This window comes from Melanotaenia boesemani, chromosome 7 (genome assembly GCF_017639745.1).
Source record: "Melanotaenia boesemani isolate fMelBoe1 chromosome 7, fMelBoe1.pri, whole genome shotgun sequence".
NCBI classification, from domain to species: Eukaryota; Metazoa; Chordata; class Actinopteri; order Atheriniformes; family Melanotaeniidae; genus Melanotaenia; species Melanotaenia boesemani.
Genome location: NC_055688.1, coordinates 30,338,675 through 30,364,165, shown reverse-complemented (window position 1 = coordinate 30,364,165; position 25,491 = coordinate 30,338,675). Strand labels below are relative to the sequence as shown.

General features: G+C 37.8%; 1 protein-coding gene across 3 annotated transcripts in view; it reads right to left on the bottom strand.

Moving 5' to 3' along the window:
* Positions 1-21,922, bottom strand: part of ctnna1 (catenin (cadherin-associated protein), alpha 1) — an 81,614-nt gene extending 59,692 nt beyond the window's left edge. The window contains exons 1-6 of one of the 3 annotated variants that reach the window (XM_041989502.1): positions 21,690-21,922; positions 19,214-19,331; positions 17,602-17,797; positions 10,749-10,915; positions 6,616-6,735; positions 5,238-5,507 (exon numbers count right to left, since the gene is read on the bottom strand). In XM_041989502.1, the coding sequence (XP_041845436.1) occupies positions 5,238-5,507; positions 6,616-6,735; positions 10,749-10,915; positions 17,602-17,797; positions 19,214-19,318 (858 nt within the window). In that variant the 5' untranslated portion in view covers positions 19,319-19,331; positions 21,690-21,922. Of the gene's footprint in view, positions 1-5,237; positions 5,508-6,615; positions 6,736-10,748; positions 10,916-17,601; positions 17,798-19,213; positions 19,332-21,616; positions 21,656-21,689 lie in introns of those variants that run through there. The other 2 variants (XM_041989501.1, XM_041989503.1) reach the window with 2 other exon arrangements.
* Positions 21,923-25,491: the final 3,569 nt, after the last annotated feature.

Sequence of the window (25,491 nt, the reverse complement as noted above, 5' to 3'; positions counted from 1 at the left end):
AGGAATGAGAAAGGTTTCAACACAACAGCTTATTGTTGAGGGACCTAATTTAAATCCACAAGGAGCTAACGATAGTGTGCTTTGTAAACATAGCGTGAAGCCCTGCCATAAAATGCTGTTAATGTCATTAATTGTGTCTTTAAATCAACCCTGAAACACACTACTAGTTGGTATAAAGATGCTAAAAAAGAAAATATGTTAACACATACATAAAAATCTACCACGTTACTCAAAGTACCAGAGGCCAAAACTTTTAAAAACAGCCATCCTAGTCGTCCGACTTCATTATTAAGTAAAACTTTTAGGAAGATTTAAAATAGGACTTGCATCCAAGACAACCTACAATAATCTCATCACTTGAACTGATCTGCCAGTATGAGGGACAGAAAAAAAAACAGCAACACAACATGCGGTGACAGGAAAACATCCTTCACTGCAGAGGCACAGAAACATAAACATATTTGAATTCCATCAAGTAAAAATACATTACCACTAAAATGAAAACGATACAGGGAAATTCATAAATTTTGACTGTAAAACTGAAAAATGACTATAAAAGTATTTGCTTTCACAGCCTTCAGTCACCTTTTTATTTGCTTAATAGAGCTGCATTAGCCCATCCCCTAAATCTGCAGGATGAGGCAGATCACCTAAATGTCTCATTTCACTCAGCCTCTTGCCGAGAGGCAACTAGTTGTGATGCTGGTGAGGAACTACAGAGGGCTGGGGTATAAGCATGACGTCTGTAGCAGCCAAAGAAAGAAAAGCAACTTCCCAGATGACGAATGAATTCCGCACTTCCACAGATGCCTTCGTGCTACAAAATATTTAAAAATTCAGCTTTTAGAGTTGTGGTTTATTAGGCAGTCCGCCCTCTGTCAAAGCCACCTCCAGCCCCCTCTACTCTGTCTCATCTGACCTCCTCTGCTTGCGTGTCATATCTCCATGGCAACAGGCACACGACAGAGTCATGAAGGAAACAGAGAGAAGGAGAAAGGGAAGGGGGGTTGGCTCATTTGCTAATTTTGCCAAGCACTTAAAGATGGAATAAGACTGATGGTATACTGGAAAATGTCCATTTTTAACACCCCCCCCTCCCAACCCCTCTGTAATATCTGAGTAATGCAACACTTCGAATAATTTCACACAATTTTTCATCACCAGTTTCTGAATACAAAAATGTGTGTCATCACAAAGAGGAATATTTAATGAGTCATGATGACAACTAGAATATGTACACAGTGTCTTTGCCTTGGAGGTGATGGCAGCCTTCAGCCTACTTATCCTAAATGTGATGCATCAGAAGCCGCTACTCACTGGTGGTGCTAAATATAAAGAGAAAAACTTTAAGAGATATGTTTATAGAACCATATGTTCCATATTAAAAACTTGTTTAAATAACATTTCTCATTGGAAAACAACAGCTCGACACTAAAACAGCATAGCAAGTGAAGTCACTTTCATCAGCTCAGGAGAAGGGAGATAAGCGTACCGTATGTGCGTCATCACGACAGGACAAGGGAACGAGCATGCACAGAACAACCAGAATTAATTTAGAAGGGAATGAACATGATCAAGGAATTATTCAATTCAGATTTAAAATCAGAATAAGCCAGCCCCTTACTCCGGATTTATGTTTAATTTGGAATGGTCATTTTCATTCGGAATTATGTTCTTAAAAGGGCATTTTTAATCTTCTTAAAAAGAATTAAATTTTTATTCTGTATTAAAAGGGGAATTAAAACTCATGTAAACGTGGCCAGTGTCTCGTGCTGTCGGAACTCAGAGATGACCTCTGCCCTGCCCTCTGGTTGATATATTGGCTAACAAACATGCTAACGTAAGAGAGATGAAAGTATGAAGGCAGTGGTGTTTAAAATTGATGTACCCGTTTAGGTACGTAAAGGGAGCATAAATGAGCCTCAAAGCCCCTTAAAGGGGCCTATTATCTCACCCCCCACCCACCATTATTCCAGTACAAAACATCACTTCACCACCACCTTGCTGATGTGGCAGTCTTGTAGGGACATGGCAGCCATCCAGAACTCCGTCTATCTGGACAAACCAGCGTCGCATTTAACAAGATGACATTAAAATCAGCTTCCTCATCATCTACACTCCAGAAATTTCTAATCAGGGGCAAGAATCTATAGCAGAACTACAGAATCCACTGGAATGGGAAATGTCACATTTTTCTATAAAAAATAATGCTGAAATTTGCTTTGTCATATAATTTCAGTTTGCACCTCTATAATTTATGATTTATGTTTCTGCTTAGATTTTTAAGCTAGGTTTATGCACACTCTGGCAACTTCATGGAATAGGGTGTCATGAAAAATGTTTATGCCTCAGATGCTGCTCCTTTTCACCTGTAGATTGTTCCAAATATACTAAGGAGACTCTAAATTTGATGGTTTAGTTGACTAAAGTCACTGTTGACAGGATGTTGCTCTAATTTACATCTATCAGCCTTGTCCAATGTGCTATTCAAGGGGGTGCAACATTTTTTTTCCATTAAAAGGCTGAAGCTCACTGACAGGTCACATGCAGCTATGACACTTTGTAATCCATGTAGGCAGAATGTCCCACATCTAGTCATATAAGGGCAACATATTTGATATAGAGCTTGTGCCTATATTATTGATTTAGCAACACTGTTGCCTAGTAACAGATGACTTCTGACCACTTACAGTATAAAATAAATATACAGTTTTTAAATATTTTTTCAATACTTTTATGCTTACTTCTAATGTGTGTGTATACATTTATGTATATAAATGTATAAATTTATGTATATAAATTTGGACAGCACTGGGGGGTGGGGGGGTGAACTAGGATAACACAATACTCTGTGCACATCTTGGAGGTTTATTATGGGGAGAATTGCTTGAGTGGACCCTGTCTTGAAAATTATTCTCAAACAGTGTGAACATAGATAACGTTTAATGCTGCACAAGCGTGAAGCCAAACTCCTGTTTTGCGTTAGCATTCCTGTGATTGTTTTTTATTATCAACGGATTTAGCTGAGCATAAGAAATTAAACCTTTCTAAGCCGCTTTCTTTCTGTATGCAGGGGTTAAAAATAAATCAAATAATTTTACCCCTACGATTCTCTAGTCTAACTTCAAACAAATCATTCAATATTGTTTCCTTTTTTAAATTGCAGACCGTTTCATAGCGACCTAGCTGTCATAGACTTGACAGACTACAGAGTTGGCAAAGCAGTCTCAAGCAGTAACGCCACGAATAGACAGTAAGTGGCTGAAGTACTCAATCTTTATAATCTAATCTTAAAAGGACCTGGTCTAATGTGGTCTAGATAATAAAATCAATTAAAAAAAACATCCTTTAGGGCTGCTCGATTATGGGAAAAATGATAATTACGATTATTTTGATTTAAATTGAGATCTCGATTATTTAACACAATTAGAGAAAGGGAAAGTGTGCGGGTCGGGGTGGGGGGTCTGTTTGTTTATAACGTTTATCTCTCTGTGTCTCTGGATTATTTAGTCGCTCACAAAATTTCTATTTCTATTTTCTTGTGTCGCCTTCCGTATGTCCAGCCCATAACTGGTGAGGTGTTTGCAACTCGCGCTGAATAAAACTAAAGCAGGCGGGGTTGTGGGAGGAGTCTGCAGCAGAGCGCTGCAATGCCTGCTGCGCTCGATTTGCAAATGAAAACAGCACAAGAGGAAACTGCAAAGGACAAAAACAATCGGATCCTTTTATTTTTATGATCGTTGAAAATCCAGATCGTAATTGCGATTAAAATTGGATTAGTCGCCCAGCCCTAACATCCTTAGAGCATTTCTATGCTCTGTAAAATAATTCAGTCTTGACTTGAACATGCCAAGTCTTGTAGTTTTTCAGCAGGACTAATCAGGTCAAGAACACATGTGAAAAACTGCTACTTGTTAACTGACTGAAAAATGTGTAATGCATTTAACACGAGACAGGACTAAATGAAAATGTTTTCAATTTTTCACAGTAGACCTGCTGAGTGTCTGAAGTCTGAGTATGAGCAAACTTCCTGTAAATAATAAGGTGCAATGAATATCTGACAGAAGTTTGTAACAACTGAGAGGAAAGAAAATTATCTAATCATTCTTGCATTTATCACCCCAGGTAGTATTAGGATGATAGGCTTCTTGTTTACCTCATCTATTATTTTGATATTTTGTTTCATGTCAACATTATGAGGGGTGTGCATCACATTTGATATTCATTTTTAGTTTCTTTAATTCATAATAACATTTATCAGAAATTGCTCAAGTTTTTTAAAACCTAATTATATGTGCTAAAAAAATGAACACTAAATCACCTGTGGATTTAGGAGACATCGTCTTAGCCCATCAAATAAATAAATAAACTGAGAGCATGATGGGGTTTTAGCATCAATGAGACTCTTGAATGACAAAAAAATGAGACGGTTAGGGGTGTTTGCCATGCTATATGGCAAAAAGAAAAAAAAAAATAAGCATAGTAATAAGAATAAGCACAGCATATTTCAGATTTCTCTGCTTATCTAAAAACAGATTATATACATCACTTTGAAATCTTGGATCCCTAAAACCATCATTCAAAAGGGCTATCAATTATAATTGGTCTTTCAGATAATATTTGACTGTTATTTGCATTCCTTTAAATGTTTATCGTTGTGTACTGCTCCTTTCCAAAATGAATATAAAACTGCTAAGAACTACAAATGTACAACATTTTAAGCTGAATTCTTCACAAATAATGAGGCACACCTCTGCAGCAACAAGTAGAGAAGTCTGTAATCTGTTTTTGTTAATGAAAGCAATTAAAAACATGTGCTTCCAAGTGCAATCCAATATATGACTTTATATCAGAGTCACAGTAGAGTATCTGAAACAGAAGCAAATTAAGGGATAAAATAGAAGTGACTCAAGAGTACAGCCAATGTACCCCAAAGCCATGTCCCACATTGTCCACATATCTCGTCCCACTTTCCACCTTGAGTTCATAACCCCTCAAGGGTTTTTGGTCACTTTATGAATCATTTCAGATTATAATCTCCCTGACTTCTTGAGTATTTTCTTAATAAATAAATAAATAAAAGTTTTTCTAGCCTTTGGAACTAAGACTTTGAAGGGGAGAACATGACAAAGTTACTGACTGGACATATAATGTAACATCTTGCTAAACACAGGGAGGGGAGGGGAAAAAAAGGAGAAGAAATAGGCTGTGACTTGTACATCACTCATTTGCCTTACATCAAAATTGTTGAGGGCATAAGCAAGCTCTCCACCTCCAGCTGGCTGATTGAGTGCTGAGTCTTCGGTGGATGTGGCCTGGGCAGCGTTGGAGATTCCGGAGACTGCATGCTGCAGCTGTTTGTAGATCAGGTCACGGTTAGCCTTGTAGGCTGCCACGTCAGGATGCTGCAGGCAGGCACGGGATGCTGTGTACAGCATGGGGATGTTCCTTTGTAGCACTCCGCGCGCAGCAGCCATTTGGTCCTTGTGATGGACATCTTTTAGCTCCTAGCAGGATAAAAAGAAAAGGACGGTAAAAGTGTTAAACAGAGAGATGGGATACTTACAGGGGCGATGTACTTTCAATTGAAAATGGGCCTGCCATGCCCTTACAGAGACAGTAAGAGTTTGTTATGGATGACCCAGATTTATTTCTGTCCCCTGCGGTAACACAACACAGTCATAATCAGGCCATTATAAAGTGCCTTTGCAATTTAATGCATTGCTACTCAGACTTCTGCAGTGTAGTGCAATTATATCTTCATATAAAGGAAGGGTGCAGATAGAGATCACTGGTACAGATTTATGGTGTTAAAAAAAAAAAAAAAAGTTTGCAAGTACAAAATGAAGGCCTTGCCACCAAATGGAATGGTTCCAGCCCCCTCACTGCCAGTAACTGTTGAGCTCCATTACTTCCTGCATTCACTTAGATTAAAACACATTTTCAGTCCATTAATAAAAAAAAAGTACAAGCAAATTTCAAAGAAAATGAGTAATGTTTTCATCATGTTCAGTGATCATTTAACAAGTCATCGTTTAACAAAAGTACCCAACACAAAAGGTTGTGTACACATGTTTTCTCACCATTTCTTTCTTTTTCTTATGAATAAGATCAGAGATGTGTGGATCCCAGTTCCACTACCCACCTGCTTTGAGTAATCTAATATAACTAACAATTCCCAGCACCTATGTATCTGCCACTTGGTGGAAAAAATTAAATAAAATTAGAATTTAAAATATGAATAGAATATAACTGTTCCCTTCTGGACAGCTACTTAAACCAAAACTGCTCTTTCTTCTTTTTTCCTTTCTTCTTCCTCACCCAAACCTGACTGTACAAAACTGCCACGGTGTAGTTACTCCATCAGTTATCCATTTTCTGACTATCATATAGATGTGCTAAATGTTTTAAACTTAATGACCAGAATTCTTCATAATCTTCAAAAAATATTAATGCTCCTTGTCATCTATAGTAATAATAAAAATACTATGCTTGCTTACTTTAATGCCCCAACTGAAGCACAAGGCACTGCTCCTGTTTATTCTAGCCCACTTGTTTAATTACCATTTGATTTGTTTCAAGTCCATCTACTCAGTCTGACTAACGGTGCTTTACCTGCTGTCTCTTTGCAGCCATCATGTTCAGCTTGTCCACCTCTGGTTTCAAGGCCTTATACTGGATTCCTAAGTCCTGTTCTGTTGCTGCATTGCGCACTTTGACCAGACTGTCCTCCACCTGAGCAAAGGAGATGAATAAAGTTAAATACAGAAGTGAAAATTATATTTACAAATCTTTAAAACAAGGTAATAAATCAAAGTTATTAAAAAGAAGAAATAATTATCTAAAAATCTGAAGAAGCCATTCGATTCCTTGCCAAAAGTTCCAATATCTAAAAGTGGATGTTGGGTAGAAAAATAATGTTTAAGGCCAAGTGTAAGTAATGAAGCAGGGCTCTGCCACCATTTTGGCCACACATGTAATCAAATATTTGTTGACTAACTTTTTTTCTTGGTTGCACCGGTGCACCTAACATTTCACAGATCTAGGTGAAGGACTTTTATTATCTCTGACTGTCTGTTTGTGTATACTGTGCTCATTCCCTCCTTAAATGAGCTCAGAGAAGAATGACACTGATCAAAAGCCCAGAGAAGGGTGGGTCTGATTGGCTCCGATCCAGAGTTGTACACCATGTTGTGTGCTGGTTTAAAAATAATACCGGCGCACATAAAAGAACCGGTACAGCAAAAAAAGGCACAAATGAGAATCTCGGAAATTGGAATTCATTGTGAAAACATAGAATATGGTGGAATTTGCTCATATGTGATTTATTTATTATCTTCACTAATTTAAGATTTTTTCCGCAGTGCCCGAACAAAATGAACCAGAAAAGCTGAATGAGAGTTAAATGTGACCACTGCAGCACCTCGTTTCTGTGTCGTCACCTGCACTTAACGGGATCAAGTATCCCCCAGAAGTTCAGCGGCGACTAAGAGGTCTTTGAAGAAAAGAAAAAAGAAATACAATGCTAGGCAGCTCTAGAAGAAATTGAAAAAGCTGCACCAGTTTCTGTTGAAGCATTAGAGCGAGAATATACTGGCTGATAAATCTTGCCAGAAAATGAAAGCAGCCTCCATCAAACTCACTCCATGTGTTAGAGCTGCACCTGGAGGCTGTCCAGGAGAAGATCCGTAGAAAATAAGTAGTAATCGTGTTTGATAAAAACTACTTATATGAATTCTTACACGTAGTATAAACACTGAATAACAAAAACCCCAGATGTTTTCAGGCTGTCTGAGCAGACATAAACATTGTAAAAAAATGTATGAAATAGCCAAAGATGAGCTGTATTTCATAAAATTCCAAATCCAAGTAGATTAATATCAAAAAGATTAAACAGAAATCCACAAGAAGGGAAATTTTTCTAGACGCAGCACAGCCTCATGAGCTATTTTAATGTTTTAAATGTTTAGTTTCCATTCAGTTCAGAAAAGCTAATTTTATTATTACTTATTCATTTTACTTAATTTTATCTTTCAAAATGTTTATCTACTTAACACTCGTGCTACACATAAAGAAACATTTTCATAAACCCCATTCTTTTCACAGTAATTTAAATAATCATTAGTGTGTATGGGTAAAGATCAAAAAGCAATCCTTAAAATCTAATGAAATGAGCTGCTGAGAGCGACGCTGTACACCGAAACGTTTTGCTGGTGCACCCAAATAAAAAAGTTAGGCACAACAGTGCAACCAATGAAAAGTCTGGAGCTCTGTGAAGTCACTAAAGTTGTGAAGTTCATATCAAACAAGCTGTGATGTTAATTAGCGGTAGTGGTCATTTGAGGATTTGAGTGGGGTGGTGGGTCATGATGGGTGGGTTATTTTACCAAGGGTTCCACAAGTGGCATTTAAAGTCATTAAAGCTGTAATTGCAAGGGCTTGAAGAAAGGCTACATACTGTGACAGTTTAGTGCACTTTACAACCAGTTTTTGACACATTCAAATAAAATTTTTAAATCAGTTGCACCGGTGCATCTTGGAAATAAGACCAAAGGGCTTTTTCCCCCCTCAACCTTATGCAACAGTAAGAGGGAATAAGAACTTGTGTCTTTAGTTTTCTTTATCTTTCATGAGTAAAGACCTGTACCCACCCTTGCTGTCATAACATGGGGTGGGAATAAAGTTGTACTGGGTGTGCTCTACCAGTTCCCAGTCGGAAAACAGCACACTGTCACTCTCGCTTTATTTGGCCCTTTAAATGATCAATTTATTTTCCCCATTTACAACTTCTTGTTACACAAAGGTTCTCAATTTCTGGCCATAATCAGTTTCTGGATCTGCAAGTGACTTTGGTTTTAAAAAGGTATAAAGCTCTAACGATTAAGACATTTTAAAGATACTACAAAGAAAGGAAATGCAAGTTTTATGTGCCAATCTTGGTGTAGCACAACATTTATGAAAATAACTAGCTCGTCAACTGGACTACAAACTTTAAAAATTGAACACTCGTGAAGTTCAACAACAGTGTGATAAATTATGCAGCAGCTGATGCTCTGATGGGACGGCAACATGTCTGTCAAGAGACATTTTAAAGGTATAGATCAAATAATCCTTCAGTGGGGGAGAGATTACATTTAAATTACATAAATCACACCACATTGTAAACAAAGAGCAGGTATTCACTACTTTCATGGGTCACGTTTAAAATATTTTAAAGAAAAAAAACCTTAGAAATGACAGTATGTGCAGCTCATTGGTAGCGACTATGATGTGCCATTGTGTTAACGTGCAACTCAACACATTAATATTTATTCTATCTTAACAGCATCTCTGATAAAAAAATTTGGTAATGAACAGACAATTAAGCCTTGAGAAATAGAAAACTATTGTTTCTGTTTAGACTCTGTTATTAAAAGGATTCGTTTATTTGGTCCCTATCGGAAAATAAAAGCGCTTTTATGAATTGTTTTAAACATTAAAAACATTCATTTACTTTTTAACTTTTTTTGTTTAACATAAAAGAGTAACTTGTGTAATTTCTGTATATTGTCCTTTCAAAACCAAATCATTATTAGTAATGTACTCAAAATGAAAGAAAATATGAAAGTCTGTTGTTTAAACCGATTTAAGCTGATTTAAGTGGCATTCCTAAATTTTGGGGTGGTGATCTCAAAGTCTTTAGTGGGGAGTACTGGTTTTACTTGTGGAAAATGTCTATCAGGAGCCTGGGCACCAACATTTTAAAGCCATTTCAAATATCAGACCCACTTCTGTTTTGTTTCATATTAAAACTTTGGAAATGCCTCTGACCAACTAACAAGCCTCACTATAACACCAATGGACTTTACTTGGGAGGGCCACAGACCCATCCATTCATTTTCCATACCTGCTTATTCTAATGCAGGGTCGTGGGGGGCTGGAGCCTATCCCAGCAGCTACTAGGCGAGAGGCAGGGTACACACTGGACAGGTTACTGGTAAAGCCACAAACATTTAACTGAATTTATTACTTTTTAAAACAAATTTGTTCCAGAGAATCCTCCATTAGTACCAATTCCCAAACATGTATTTATTTGTGGCCTCAAATCAGTTTTTTTTTATTGTTAAAAGGTAAAACAGCATTAGGAAGCCCCACGCTGTCCTGATCCATTTCCTGAAATGGAGTCTGCAGGCTGACTGAGTTGCAAGTAATTCTTTAGTACTCCACTGCTTCTCTGGTCAATCTCCCCAGCAGCAGACTAAACTACTCTCTTGGGCTGCAGCTGTATGAACAGTCCTTGTTCTGCTCTTCTCAAGGGTCAATACAGGTTTTAACTATCAGGTGGAGAGCTGTTTCATGTGCCTCCTTACCAAGCTGCTACAGAGAAGAGCAGTGTTACAATAAGGCCTCCAATGAAGATTTGTTTTTTGTTTTTTTTTCCCCTATTTTCTTACAAGATGAAAGTTTTATCAAAAGTAGTAATTAATTTTGTTACTTGGTTATTTGTCAAATGTCTTTAAAAAAATATGCTGGTGTAGATTCTCAGCCATCCACGTCGTTGTAATCCTAAGAGCTTGAATCAAAGGCAGCTGGTTAAACAAGGTGGTCAGCTGCTTTTGATTCAAGCTTTTAGGAGTCCCTGGGAAATAAAAACCTACACATTTGAACTGGATAATGCCACCATCAATGTGTCGCTAAGGTAAATAGTTGCCTTTTCTGATCATTTACCTTCTTTGTAAATCAATAACGCAGAAAATAAATCATCTCACCAGTTTAAGCTGCAGTAGTAGTTTGTAGACATCAGACATGTCTGCCAGCACCAACAGATGTGTAACAGCTGAAAGGAGGGCCCTGGCAGCACGGACCATATTGCCCCTCTTTACAGAAGAGCATGGGTCTTCTGCAAATTCTCCAGAAGCCAGTCGCATTGACTCACCTGGGAATAAGTGACAAATCAACACACATGCACACACATAGTTTACATTAAATCTAATGTACAAACAGACTTCTGAATTAATATCCAACCAGCAAACCAATGAGAACTTTCAGTTTCAAAATTTCAAACCTTAAATTTGTGGTCTGAAAGTTTGAGGAGAGCAAATGTATAGCAATCTTTCAGAGACATGGCAAACTATTTTAAGTGTAAAAAATCTGTTATAAAACCTCGGGATATACTGAAGCCTGCAAATCATGTGCACAAAAACTGTTGGCTGTCGTTGTAGTATTGGCTTGTCTTTGTATTACCAGTAATCTACAAGAGATGACATGACAGAAATCATTCACAGTTGATCCCCCGCATGTTTACCGTGTTAGTGGTCATTTGAGATTTACAGGAGTGTGTACAAGAGGCAGGAGTTAGATGCATTTTCTCTGCATGGCTAGTGCGGTCATAAGGCTCACCGTCTGGTGTGTACAGCACCATGCTTTGTCTTACAGCGGATGGGTCTGCACAGTTGACTTGCCACATAAATTGCCTTCTTAGTCTTATATCATGACCAAGTCAGTAAATATTAATTCACTTCTGAAGAGGCAACAGTAGAACTTAAAATCTATAAAAAAAAATGTAAAAAAAACTTACAACACGACTGCACTGTAAAATCCACGGGGACAAGTACTTATCGTATTTTCTTATAATTTGGTGGAGTTCTATTAGAGTGGAGCAAGGGAGCAGATCAGTGGGAAAAAATATGTGCTTAAAACAGAGATTCTTCAAAATTCTGTTGTGCTTGCATAATGACAATAAAGATCTTGAACATTTGAACTTGAACAGTGGAAGCATGGGGTGAGTGGGTAAACAGACAGACCGAGCAGAAAACCAACTTTGAAGATCAAGTCTATGCTTTGCACCATCTTGCCAATTGGTTTTGTCTGTGACAAAGTTTCTGCTAGAAGCCCTTTATTTTCTGCAGGAGTCCAAACAGAAAGAAAATGGACATAACTGCAGAAAAGTAAAAGACCACTAGCAGCATGTGTGAGCAAATGACTGGACCTACTTTTAATGCCATTCACCAATGAACTAAAACAAAACTGAACAAACAATGAAATTCAAATAAAATGTGTGGTATTTTCTTGTTTTGTCAAGTAGGCTGTTATATTCATTCAGTCAGGTTAGAGGCACTGTAGGGTGACTATTCACATGGGAAGTGACTCAAATTTATTATTTTTTTAATTAAATACACTCATGTGATGGTTCATTCATTCATTCTCTGTACCGCTTAGTCCATTACAGGTCATGGGTAAGCTGGAGCCTATCCCAGCATTTTAACAGGTGAGAGGCAGGTACACCCTGGACAGGTCACCAGTCCATCGCAGGGCCAACACAGAGACAAACAACCATTCACACTAGCACACACTCCTAGGGAGAATTTAGTGACCTAACATGCATGTCTTTGGACGGTGGGAGGAAGCCCGATAACCCGGAGAGAACATGCAAACTCCACACAGAAAGGCCACCGCCCCCCAGGTTCAAACCTCCCCCCAGCCGAGGCTTATAACCAGCGACCTTAGAAGAGAAATGAACAGCTCAGATTTGACATATATAAAGTCATATAGTGTAATAAATGTACTGTATATAATGGAGAAAAAAGCTAGGAGAAGTCATTCAAAGTCGCACTGTACTGCACCATATAATGGAAAAACACCATAAGAGTAAAGTCAGGGCACTCTATCTGCCCAAGATAATGAGCAGGCTGTATTTGGATGCAAAGTGAAGTCACTTCTTGGCTTCAGCTTCAGGAATGTGTTTTAAGTAGGCTCTTGCCACTAGCTTTCAACAAGTTCCCCAAATAACTGAGTGAGTGATGTCTGCATGTATAAGAGCTTATTCAGTCTGAATCCCAGACTTATCAGGAACTTCTTGTCCGATTTTCCTTCAGATGTTCTCTCTCCTCATCTCTGTAACTTCACAGAGTCATACAACTCAGAATAATCGTGTTCTCACTCCAAATTAAACATTTTAGATTCAGATCATTTCTCCCATCTCACTGTTCGTGTTTGGCTGGTTGTCAGGCCAACCACGTCCCTGCAAGGCCGAAAAAACTTTCAGTCACGTTTGTTTTTATTTTCTCTTCTGTTAAGTGAAAATGATTATACCAGAGTGGACAGCAAATTATGTTTTTGTAAGAGCAAGAAAAGATTACAACCCATTCAATCCATCTTGAAGCCAAAAGGAACAAAAGTTGCCAAAAGGTCTGAAGGAAAATTTTAAATCAATAGTGGCTACATTGTTATAATGATGTAGCTCTGATGCTGATATGAAGGAAGTTGGTTCTGAGCTCGTTTTTGTTCTTTTTAACCTGCTGGAAAAAGTTTGCAATATTATAAAGATCCAGATTTACGGACCTAAATTCTATTTTAGGAATTTCATCTTTTTTAAATTTATATACCAAATTTGATGACAAGTTTGTGTTTAATCATTTTTTATTTTGTTAAACATCTGGAAAATTTAAATAAAGTGTTGATAATGGGGTGCTAGTCATTCAGAATGGAAGCGGTTTGATACCCAACTCCTCCAGCACACGTTAAAAGACATTTTCACAGCGGCACTGCAGCGAGGCTGCATGCAAGAATGCAAATGTCTTACATCTGCTCTGCACTTTGTGTAGATTACCCAGCTGAGAATAAGTCCACTAAATCAGCAAGTGAAACAATGTGCGAATACAGCAGTAAATACTACAGTATTCTAGAGAGACAAGGTATGTGCTGGGAAGTTGCTGCTTCATAATCTTTTTGTTGATCTAATTTCTTTATTCTCACTAAATACTGTCCGTACTTTTACATAAATACGATACCCAGAAAGCATAAAACAGTCCTCTTTAAAGATGTTTACCCATTAAGATTGATGAGGCACAGAAAGCCTAAAACAGACACTTGTACTCTAAAAATAATAAGATGACCGTCACTTTCTCACAGGTTTCTCACTTTTTGAGTTATGTCTCAAACAGACAGACAACTATCACAGCTGAATACATGACCTCTACCTTGGCAGAGGTTAAATATATACATGTGAAAATGTATTTAAATATAGATAAAATACATGTAAAATGTAAACAGGTTACAAACAAATAATTACAAAACAACTTTGACCTAAAGTCTTGCTCTTTGACCAGTGGTTCCCAAACTTTTTCTGCAGGGTCCCTTTTTCATTAAGAAAAATAATGTCAAGCCCCCCTGGTTTCTAACTTGTTTGGCTTCATACAGTCAGATGCTGATATTTTGAGACATACAACACACTGTGGTCTCTCTTCATTACCCACCATTGGCAATTACCACTACTTGACCAATATGTGGTCGTGCCCAGGACAAGATATGTCTCATCCTATTTTCTTGTCATTTTTGGTAGCTGAAATGTCTGTTAATTCATCAACTTTCATAAATATGTCAATATTTCCTATAGTTCCTAGCAGTACAAAAACTATACTTTTTATTTAAAATTGCTCCCAACCCCAAGTATATGGATGTGCATGGCAATTCCTTTGTGTTTATTATTATTATTATTATTATTATTATTATTATTATTATTATTATTATTATGATGCTGTTGTTTGGGTCATTTTTAGATGCACTTTTTTTTGTTGCTATTGCTGCTGTGTTTGTAGTGCCGAGTTGCACGCTAAGTGATGATTCTTTTAACCAATCAATGGACTGCAGTGTGCCCAGCTCCATCCTGTAGGGGTTGATTGGTAAGATTGGCTTCCTAAGAGAAGGGTTCCAAAAAAGAAGGATCAAATCTAATATTCTGGCACCCTTCCCAGTTTTTGGCTGTGGAAAGGCAAAATAAAGTACACCGACCCAAACTCATTGGTAGAAACAGGGCTTTAGTCATTACCAAGGACCAAGCCTCTTCTGGGTGGTTTTAGACGAGGGTAGGGGTCTGCGCAGCAACCCCTCCTCACTGAGAAGAGTAAACTACGTTCATTTACGTCAGTCAAATAAAGTTTCCAATAATACAAGAAAAAGTTGCTAGATCTGTCACTAGTCGCTTAAAAGTCGCTAGAGGGGAGTGAAAACACGCTAAATATAGCGACAAAGTCGCTAAGTTCGCAACACTGAGCCAAACCACTTAGTAATGGCATTAGTCTTTCCTCTCTTATCAACTATTCCGTCTGCTTTCTCTTTGATTGTAGAAGCTTGTTCAGTCATGTTTGCATTACAGTCATGAGCACTCATTTTGTAGCTAAAAGTTGCTGCGTTGGAGCTTAGCCTAGCCTAGCAGTCAACCTCGCGCTGAGCACAGCCAACTGCTGCTGGGCTTGGTCGGGCTCATAGGTCGGCTCCGTGTCTGTGGTGTACGTCATCGCTTACGTAGTCAGTGTGTTGCGGTAATGTTGCGCTGTAATCATATACTGTATGTACATCGAACTATCGGAAATGTGTTCTAAACTCATTTCATCGTTATTGAATAAAAGTATATTGTGATATATATTGATATTGAATTATTGTCCAGCCCTAGGTCCTGAATAAATCTACCATTTATTTCACCATAATTTATCCCAAGAAACTACTAATGTTAATCTGAAGATTCAACCCTAATTCAGCTAAGAGCTGTTCTGTTGAGAGAAAGGACAAATGTTGAATTAAAGCTGAAGAAAACCGACTCATGCAGATTCGCTCATTTTCCCTGATGGGTTGAACCAAAGCAGTTTGTGCAAATGATCAACAACACAGACCTCAAAGAGAGTCTGTGCCCTCAGGCTGTTATTCCCTTCATGAAGAAAATCAATAAGGCCATTTTCGGGGGGGGGGGGGGGGGGGGCTGATAGTGATCAGTGCTTCATTAATAAACTTCCACTTATCTAGCGTTCACCTGCAGTCCACCATGTGCATGATGAAATGATTAAAATGTATAGTACACAATAAGCCCTCAAAACAGCAGGACAACAATGAGACATGTGGGCAGGGCAAGGACAGGAGAAGAGAGAAACAGCTGCGTAAAGAAAAGGTCAAACAGAAAGAGATGCCTGTTTTTTTGTGATTCACCATTATATAAGTGTTACAAATGGTTAAAATAAATGTTATTGAGAAATATAACCGACAAACTTTAGACAGTTAAAAAAAAAAACGCAATTTCAAAAGCCTTTAAACTGATATCAAGTTCATTTTCCCCTTCATTTTAAAACAGCTGGTGAACCACAGCTGGTTGGAAAGGGTCTCTAAAATCCAGGGTGGTACTGGGAGTGTTACCCTACTCAATGGCCATATTATCAGTCTGGGCACGCTCTACTGAGCAGCATGGCATAGCTGACAGCCAGGCCTAAGCACCAACTACACAGTTACTGAATTCCAGCCCAGTGACAGCTTCTCCCAACTACAATAACATTCCTGGGCACTGAGCAATGTACATGGTATCTAGCGACATGTCTTATACCTCCCACAACTCAGAGCAGAGCCCAAGCAGAGAACATCTAACTCAATGGGCATCTGGGAAAGAAAAGACACAGTGACACAGATGTCACTTCAGAGGGTGATAACAGCCACCCTCAAGTCATAGCTCCCTAGTCTCAGTGGTCTGCTAGTGTTTAAAAGGCAGCAAAAACACTGTGAAAAAAGGCAGTGAATGAAACTTGCTTGTGAGGTTATTAGATGATGGAACATGCTATGGCAAGACAAATTTTAATTTCATCGGCTGGTGATCCTATGGTGGACTCCTGTTTATAGACTTGTGAGGCTGATGTCATTGAAGTGGAAGAATGTATGTGCGCACTCCTACAACGTGGGTGGATATAACCATTTAAATAAATTCATCATCAGGGACAGCTGCAAACTATTTTCCTTTTATCACTTCATGCACCGTGCTGCTCTGATCTCTGTGGCAACAGCTAAAAGTGAGGCGTCTTGGTTAAAAAGCAGAAAGAGTGGCGAATAGCTTGTGCGTCATTTCTGCTGCAAAACGAGCAGGGAGTCTACTATCCAAGCCAATAGATAACCTTTTACACAAGGCAGGCAAATTCGCTGCTAAAAATCAATCTCCATAGACGGGACACACTTTGGATTGTTTTGAGAAGCAATTTTCACACTTTTCATTAACACTGAAAAAGTTTAAAGAAAAAAACCCCTTTTTTTTTGCTACAGATTTGTACAGGATGGCTCTTCTAAATCAGACATACACTCATGCTCCTGATGGCAAAAAGAAAAAGCCTGACATTGCACAAAAGACATGTCAGACTCTTGGTTTACCATGCCTTATATCAGAGAAACTCCTCAAACAAGTAAACCAATAAAAATCTATGCAATAAATATTTTTAGCAATTAGAAGCCATTAGCTATATTTATTTTTAGTCAGTCACTGAAATTCAAGCTGTGATTGTCTTCTATGCACATTATATGTCAGTCCTACATCAGTGGCAGTATGCTGTAGATTCTGAGGTGAGGCCATGACCACGTCTACCTAGAAATGATGGTGAACCGTATGCATGCTTTAATGAAGAATCTATAAATAGTCTCCCTGAAAACCTCATAGCAAAAAGAAATCCATCTTGTTTAAAGCACATTCTTATTTCAAGGTCTTCTGCTAGGAGAGATGATACATACGTAGTTCATGATTTATTTATCACTCAACCTATCTTAAGAGGCACTCTGTATGAGAAATAAACCACATAGTGAAGATATGTGTATTCAATATACCTTGCTTGCGGACATCCTCCACTGCAGCAGTCAGCTCATCCTTAAGGAACTGGCTTTCCTTTGCAATCTTTTCTCCTTTCTCAAGGAAGTTCTGAGTAGCCGTCTCTACTGACGCAGCCAAAACATGAGCCTTCTTAGAACGTCCTTTCTTCTTGTTAGATGGACCTTTGTTGCTGGAATTAACCAAGGTGGTGACCTTTGGATGGGGTACAAAGATTTTAAAATCAAAAACATGTGTAGAAGGATCACTGAAGTATCACTACAATTGTGTAAATAGCTGCTGTAAAACATAAAATCTTTGGCACTGCTGTATTCACTCTAGGAAACACTACTCTTATTTTCTTCATTGGAATGATTTTATGTGAAATGTGCTGATGCAAAATCATTTTGAGTAAGTAAAAGGCTGAGAAAATGTTTTACTGCCGCCATATTGTGTATTTACTTACTTATTTAACTATATCAGTGATGACTACATTATAGAGCCAGACCGATATGGATTTTTTTTAGGCCAATGTCAATTCCGATATTACGTAGAAAAAAATTGATTAATTTTAAAAAATATTCATAAAATAACTATTTTATTTATTTCATTTTAAATTCGCATTGTGAATTTTTTTTCTATGGAGCATGCATTAATATAGCTACCAGTTGCACTAATAAATTTATCTTTAGAGTTAGACTAGGTGTATTCTATATATAAGCAATATAACGAGTGAAGTTACTGGCAAAACATTATTTTTCTGATCCCCTTTAACTTTAAGTGACATTTTTTCTACTCCATTATGTTCTTGGTCATAAAGTCATAACTTCTATTAAACAAAATAAAAACTAGACACATCATTTTTAACAGAGTTGCATTTTAAACATATAATCGTCACAAACAGTCTGGCACTTATGTTACTCCACAACGACCCACACAGTTAGTTGCTGTTACAGCCTGAATCAAGTTATAGTATTTTCTGACAAAGTAAAACTAGGAGTGCCAGGACATGATGACAGTTACTGAAGACAGAGTAATGTTCATCACTCTAACTTTTTCCTTCCTCGCTGCATTCACATCGTTCCTCCTTAAATGCATCTCAACAAGCAGCTGGCGGAGTGATGAACGCACGTTCTTTACTAGCTTTTAAGCTGTTAACTAACGTAATGCTTGGTTGGGATGGTCACAGCGATGTTATTGGTAACATAAACAGACAGGGAGTAACTTAAGTTAGGTTAGCAAAACTTTAGCAATGCAAAGTAAATGAAAAGCATGGCCAAAGCAACAAAGCAGGGGCAGTCAGAGCTCCATCTAGTGGACAAACAGAGCAGCAACATCATTCTGCAAGACTTGACAATGAACGGCATTTAGTGTTTTATGAGAAATTAAGAATATATGTGTTTAATCTGCAAAACTCTGTCCGATTATGGTTCTTTAAAAAGGGCTATAATCGCCCAATTTAATCAGCTGGCTAATCAATTGGTCGGGCTCTACTGCATTATACCAAAAGTGTCATTCAAATCTACTAAATTTGTTCTGTATTTTCAAGCATTTTGCCAAAAAAAAAAAAAAAAAAATAAAACCTGCGCACATTTTTACACATATCTCCAACAGACAATGAATTTGTTATACCTGGGTGACAAGAGGCTCCAGTAGCCTCTCCACTGCCAGAGTACGAATCTCTAGACTCTTAGGGTCCCATTTGAAGTTGATGTTAGCTGTGTTGATGCTCGTCATTGTGTCTTGTTTTCTATAGTTTAAAAAAGAAAAAGTTGATTAATTTTAAGAAAAACAGTAGAAACACGTTTAAAATAAGGGGAAAAAAAACAAACATTTTGTCATCCAAAACAATGCATGTGTACAGGTTTTTATAGCCAGGAGGAATTTTGGCTTTCCCTCCCAAACAGGTTTTAGCAAGTGACAAATTTATATTAGTGCCAAAACTGCAAGTCTAAGCAATTCAAATTATTTTCTCAATAAAGTTAAAAGGAATTTGTCAAATAACATCTGACAAACATAACAAAAGAATAAAGGTTTTTAAAAAAAGCACACATAGCATCCTTGGCCTCCAGCAGTCAACTCTCATCCAGTCACCTCATTTATCACAAGAAGTTGAAACTGAATAAACCTGCTAAAGAGTAATCTAGCCTCAATATTCCACCATGAATCTCATGCACATCAGATTCACTTTGTGATTTTACCCACAGCATTTAATCAGTTCTCAATGCTGATTTGTTTTTTTCTTTGTTTTGTTAACACAACGCTCTAAGAAAAACTGCAGACACAAAACAGCAGCACACTGCAAAACCATAAGCACACAGTTACAGCATGTGACAGTAATGTATAGAAAACAGAAACACTGATGTGAGGTAAGTTTGGAAGTAAAAAAAAAAATTGTGAATGTAATGATGTGTTGTTAAACTATGTGCTCACTGATGACTGCATTAATTAGCTAAATACATATGTACTGGCAAAAATGTATTCAGAAAGAATGTAGTAGCAGTGGTGAAGTGCATCAGAATAATGTTTTCATGAAATGTGATCAAAGTGATCCTTTCTACGATCTGTAAAATTGTTTTTTCTGCGACTCTCACTCTCAAACCCACACCATTTCCTCATTTCAATGTCGCTTTTATTTTTAAACACTGATGCATAATTGTTATCTTTGTCACAGTGTTAGCAATAATGAGAAATGAGGCATTGTAAACTCAATGTTTTTACTGTACATGAACTTGTCATGCTTCCTCACATATTTTGTCATCCATCCCTCCCTCCCTCAGCATCTTCTGTACACGGGAAAAAAATGTTAGAGGTTAAGCTTGCATCCACCAGAGGCGAATAAAATACAAAATAAAGCACATGAAGTAGACATTTGTTTGATACATTACATGTCCTTTAAGATTTTAAGATCAGCCGCCAAATGTCTGAGCAAATTCCAAATATTAAGACTTTTCCTCTTACTGAATGACTGCCAAAGGCACCACACAGTAACACTGTGGCCCACTTTCGATTTCTCTTTTCAAACTGTGACTGCAACACCATTGATTAGCCATCAAACATGAAGCAGGCAAGGATAATCAGCAGGCCCTGAGGGCTGAGGGCCTAGAACTGAAATGTTGGTCAGCTGTAATATCAGAACAATGCTGTCGCTAGACATTGGCCCACATAATTATGAGAGCACATGTGAGGGATGCCTATCATTTTTATCAACGAAAGGCAGTTAGAATACATGTAATTACAATCAGATGTTTCTTCGCTTAAACTACACAAACAGACGCTTTAAATGGGCAAGTACTCTAAAACATTAGAGCGGCAGGTGCTTTTACTTTCTTAATATGGGTGTGGCACTTGAGCTCCAAAGTCCATTATTTCGAAATCTGGCAAGCCTAAACCCGTCAGCCGAACAGGCTTGATAAAAACTAAAAGTATGTGTGTGATTTGTTAAATTATGTTTTAAACACATCAAACATATCAAGAGACACCAACAAACGTATTAAAGGGAGTGTGAAATTAAGTAAAGAAAAAAGAAACATCTTAAAACAAACAAAAATGTCAACAAAATGTAATTACTGGTGAAAGGTACAACAGGGGGATGAAACACTGGGAGCTAAACTGCTAACGTTAGGTGCTAACATACTATAAGGAGCTTAAGTTACACCTGTTGTCACGACCAACCTCAACAACCGTCGGTTTTACGCAGTAATAGAAAGGTCATTTGGAAGTATAACAACTTTAACATAACCTTAACATAACTTATATAGAACATTTATTCACTTTACAAGAGGCACGTCATAATTTCAGCCAACCTAACCTAACGTTTGTTCTTACCTGCTACCATTTAACGTAGTGTTACACACACCGCCCTGCTACTGCTAATGCTAGCCTCCCATCAACAAACAACCACGTTAGCTTTTAGCCCGCTATCCTGCGGAAAATTAACTTAATCTGTCGTGTTAGCAAGCTGTCCAGATAACTAATCCACTTTATACCCATTTAAATTTTCACCATCAAAGAAACGTTGAGGCCAGAACTCACCGAAAACAACCCGCTAGATAAACTGGAGTTTAAAAGTTCAAAATGGAGGAATGGGAAGTATGGAATTCCTTGCCTCAAAAGTTTTCCTCACCTCACGCGCTCCGTTCAGTTGTGCTCTTGTCTGCCGACACTACGGCGAAGTTCTTTCCACTTGAGAAACAATCCCAAAAGTCAATACCAAATATGTTAAAAGATTCTCTAGCACTATCTAACTGTAGAGTTTCGGTTAAGACTGTTTCGATGAGACAGACTATTCCCCAAACAACGGATAAAGCGGAGGGGGGCTGGGGCGGTGACCGAGTTCCTGAACTTCCTGGCAGCGGGGCAGGGCGACCACAGGCCACAGCAAGCCCGACAAAAAGGAGGTGTTTGGGGCGTGGCGTGCACTGTAAGTGTCCATATATGGATTAATTATTGCTTACATAAAACCAGCCTAGGATAAGGCCAAGCCGTGGGATGCCAGTTTTATTTTCCCCCACGGAGACTCAAGAGGGAATTTAACTTTTTTTTTTTTAATTAAAAAAGAAAAGACAACCTTGTCTTACAGTAGCAGTTAACAGATTTCCATGAAATGTTTTCATATCGGTTGAAGATAGGATAGGATAAGATTGGCTCAACCTTTTATGATAGGAGTTCAGTCCCCAAAGGTTTTCACCTCAGACTTATCCATCTTGGAAAGTGGCATATTCAGGAAATTTTTAATGGGGTGGCCAAGATAAGACACAGCTTAGTGTGGGATGGCTCAATCAAAAGATAACTTTAGTTAGAATCAGTGAGTGAAATACAAAGATTTTTGGGTGTCTGCTTAATCTTTAAATAACAACTTGGAGCCCATTCTGTAAAAATAAATAAATCAACCTGTTTACACACACACACACACACACACACACACATATATATATATATATATATATATATATATATGTATGCTAAGCTAATATACATCTGTGACTAATATACAATTAACCGTTAGATCTTAAAATTGTAGAATAATTGAAAATCTGAGCATCATTCTATTGTAAGAAGAATTGTAAGGCGAAAAATTTAATCAAAACTTCATTTCATCTTTCTTTATGTCCATAAAACTTGAAATCTAGTTTCTTGTTCAGAAAAATGACCCTGGTAAAATAAGCATGAAAAAGAAATATATAAAAAGTGATCTGTGCTCATAGTTCTATTCAAAAATATGAAAAAATTCCATATATTTTTTATTTTGATTAATTGTTATACATTACTTGAATCTGTACAACATGTTTCCTTCTTATATTTTTTCTTCAAGTCCTTCTGCTTGGAACCACCTCTCTGACAGAGCTGCATAGTTTTAGATTTTCACAGAAACTATCTGTGCCACCCCATCCTTTGTTTGTTTCTGTTTTTAAGTAACAGAAGCCCCCAGAGAGATAGCGCTCCACCAGTGCTGATGTTTTAGATCACAATTTTAATTGAGGCAACTAGAAATAGCTTGTTCTTGTTAAAAAATTCACAACTTCAAGGTCAAAACAAACTATATATGCCATTATGTGTATGCTGTGGTCATATTTTTAGCTTTTAGGTATTAGCTGTGGCTGATTACATTTTGGAATTTAATAAACATATTCAGTGTCAGGTGTTTTGATTTGGGCTTAATGAAGTGTGACAGACATAAATAGATTATCGTAAGAGGCAAGGGCCAACCCTCTCCACCTCACTTTCCCAGTTTTCTCACATACAGCACATGCATAAACACCACACGCATGTGATGACAGTACACACTCTTTCAGTTCTTTCAGTACATATATATATATATATATATATTTCTGTGCACCTTCTTTGCAACTCATCTGTGGATTTCTGTTGTGACTGAAAACCACACACAAAGGAGAGAGCTCACAAAACTCCTGGATGTCTGCCATTCTCCACCTTTGTTGCAGTGTCACGTTTCGTTTTCATTATAATTCAATGAAGACGATGCAGTACTTTGACGTCACACTATTAAAACGTTGAAGCATCTGTTGCTATCCGGCCAACACAGTGCCTACCAGGTAAAGGTACAGTTGGCTGTGGAAATGCAACAGAGATCAGCATTTACTGACTAAACTACACCAATCTTCATGCACACTTGCCCCGCCCACCCACACCCCATTTTGCACAAACATGAACTCCCATTACTAATAACTGTCTCTGAACTTAAAGTAAGTATAAAAGTAGTAATAAAATGCAATCATCTTACCACATGTTACCACAGTTATGCTGATGACACACAAATCTACATAACCATCTCAACAGGAGACTACAGTCCAATCCAAACTCTGATCAACTACATTGATCAAATTAAAGATTGGATGTGCCAGAACTTCCTTCAGTTAAATGAAGACAAAACTAAAATAATAGTTTTTGGAACCAAGGAAGAAAGATTAAAAGTCAGCACTCAGCTTCAAACATGCAATTTCAAAACTAAAAACCAAGCAAGAAATCTGGGAGTAGTCATGGACTCATATCTGGATTTTAGCAGTTATATTAATACAGCTGTGAAGCCTAATATCACTTAAAGAACATATCGAGGATTAAAGGACTGATGACTCAGCAGGATTTAGAAAAAACCTGTCCATGCATTTATCTTTAGTAGACTGGACTACTGTAATGCTGTCCTCACAGGTCTCCCTCAAAAGTCCATCAGGCAGCTACAGTCAGTCCAGAACGCTGCTGCTCGAGTCCTCACTAAGACCAAGAAAGTAGATCATATAACTCCAATCCTCAGATCTTTACACTGGCTTCCTGTCTGTCAAAGAACTGACTTCAAAATCCGGCTGTTAGTTTACAAAGCACTGAATGGTTCAGGACCAAAATACATTCAGGATCTTCTGGTTCATTATGAACCAACCAGATCCCTCAGATCATCAGGGTCAGGTCTACTTTCTGTTCCCAGAGTCAGACTTAAACGTGGAAAGGCAGCGTTCAGCTTTTATGCTCCTCACATGTGGAACAAACCCCCATAAAACTGCAGGTCTGCTAAAACTCCCAGCAGTGTTAAAAACTTTTCTAATTGCTGCCTACTATCAAAACAACAGTTAAATTCCCCACACTGGAACTTTATTTCTTGAAATTTATCTATTTTATTTTAGCTTTTTTTTCTTTCTGTTCTTATTTAATTTCTTTTATTTCTTTTAAAGTTTGTTTTAATGCACTTATTGCTTCCTGCACCCCGCTGTAATGCTTTTAATGTTTTATGTAAAGCACTTTGAATTGTCTTGTACATGAAATGTGCCATACAAATAACTTTGCCTTGCCTAGTGTTTACTTGCATATTTCAGCTCTTGAATGAGAATATTTCTGAGGATGTGCACAAAAGATGCCTAAAATAAGTGCAAAATACAAGAGGCAGCCATGATAATCATGTGTAAGTGTAATTAAAGCAAGTATATTTCCAGCCTAAGAGTTAATTTATGCTCAACGTTAAATATGCACAATGAGGGAGCCTTCTGTCCAATGTCTGTGTTCTTTTCATGTGTATTTCAGTCTGTTTTCAGATAACTTGTTAATGCGGAGCAAGCAAAACACTACAACCTAAATTCTGGGGATAGTGTTGTGTAGTTTAACGTATGTGCAACCAGCAAAACAAACAAAGAAGGAGATAGAATACCTATTTATGTACATAAATGGAGCAGTAAAATACCCAGCCCCAGATGCTGCCAAACTTGCCCAAATCATTAGCCATCCTCTGCCATGCTTGACAGTGGGCATGAGGCTTTCATATTTCTATACTGTTTAGTTATTGCCATGGCACTGTGCATTGTGGCCAGACATGTCCACTTTGGTCTTCTCTGACATAGATCCAGAGAATTTTTTTGCCCCCACTTCCCCCAAACCTAAGCTGTCCATCGCCTGAAATGTTCCAT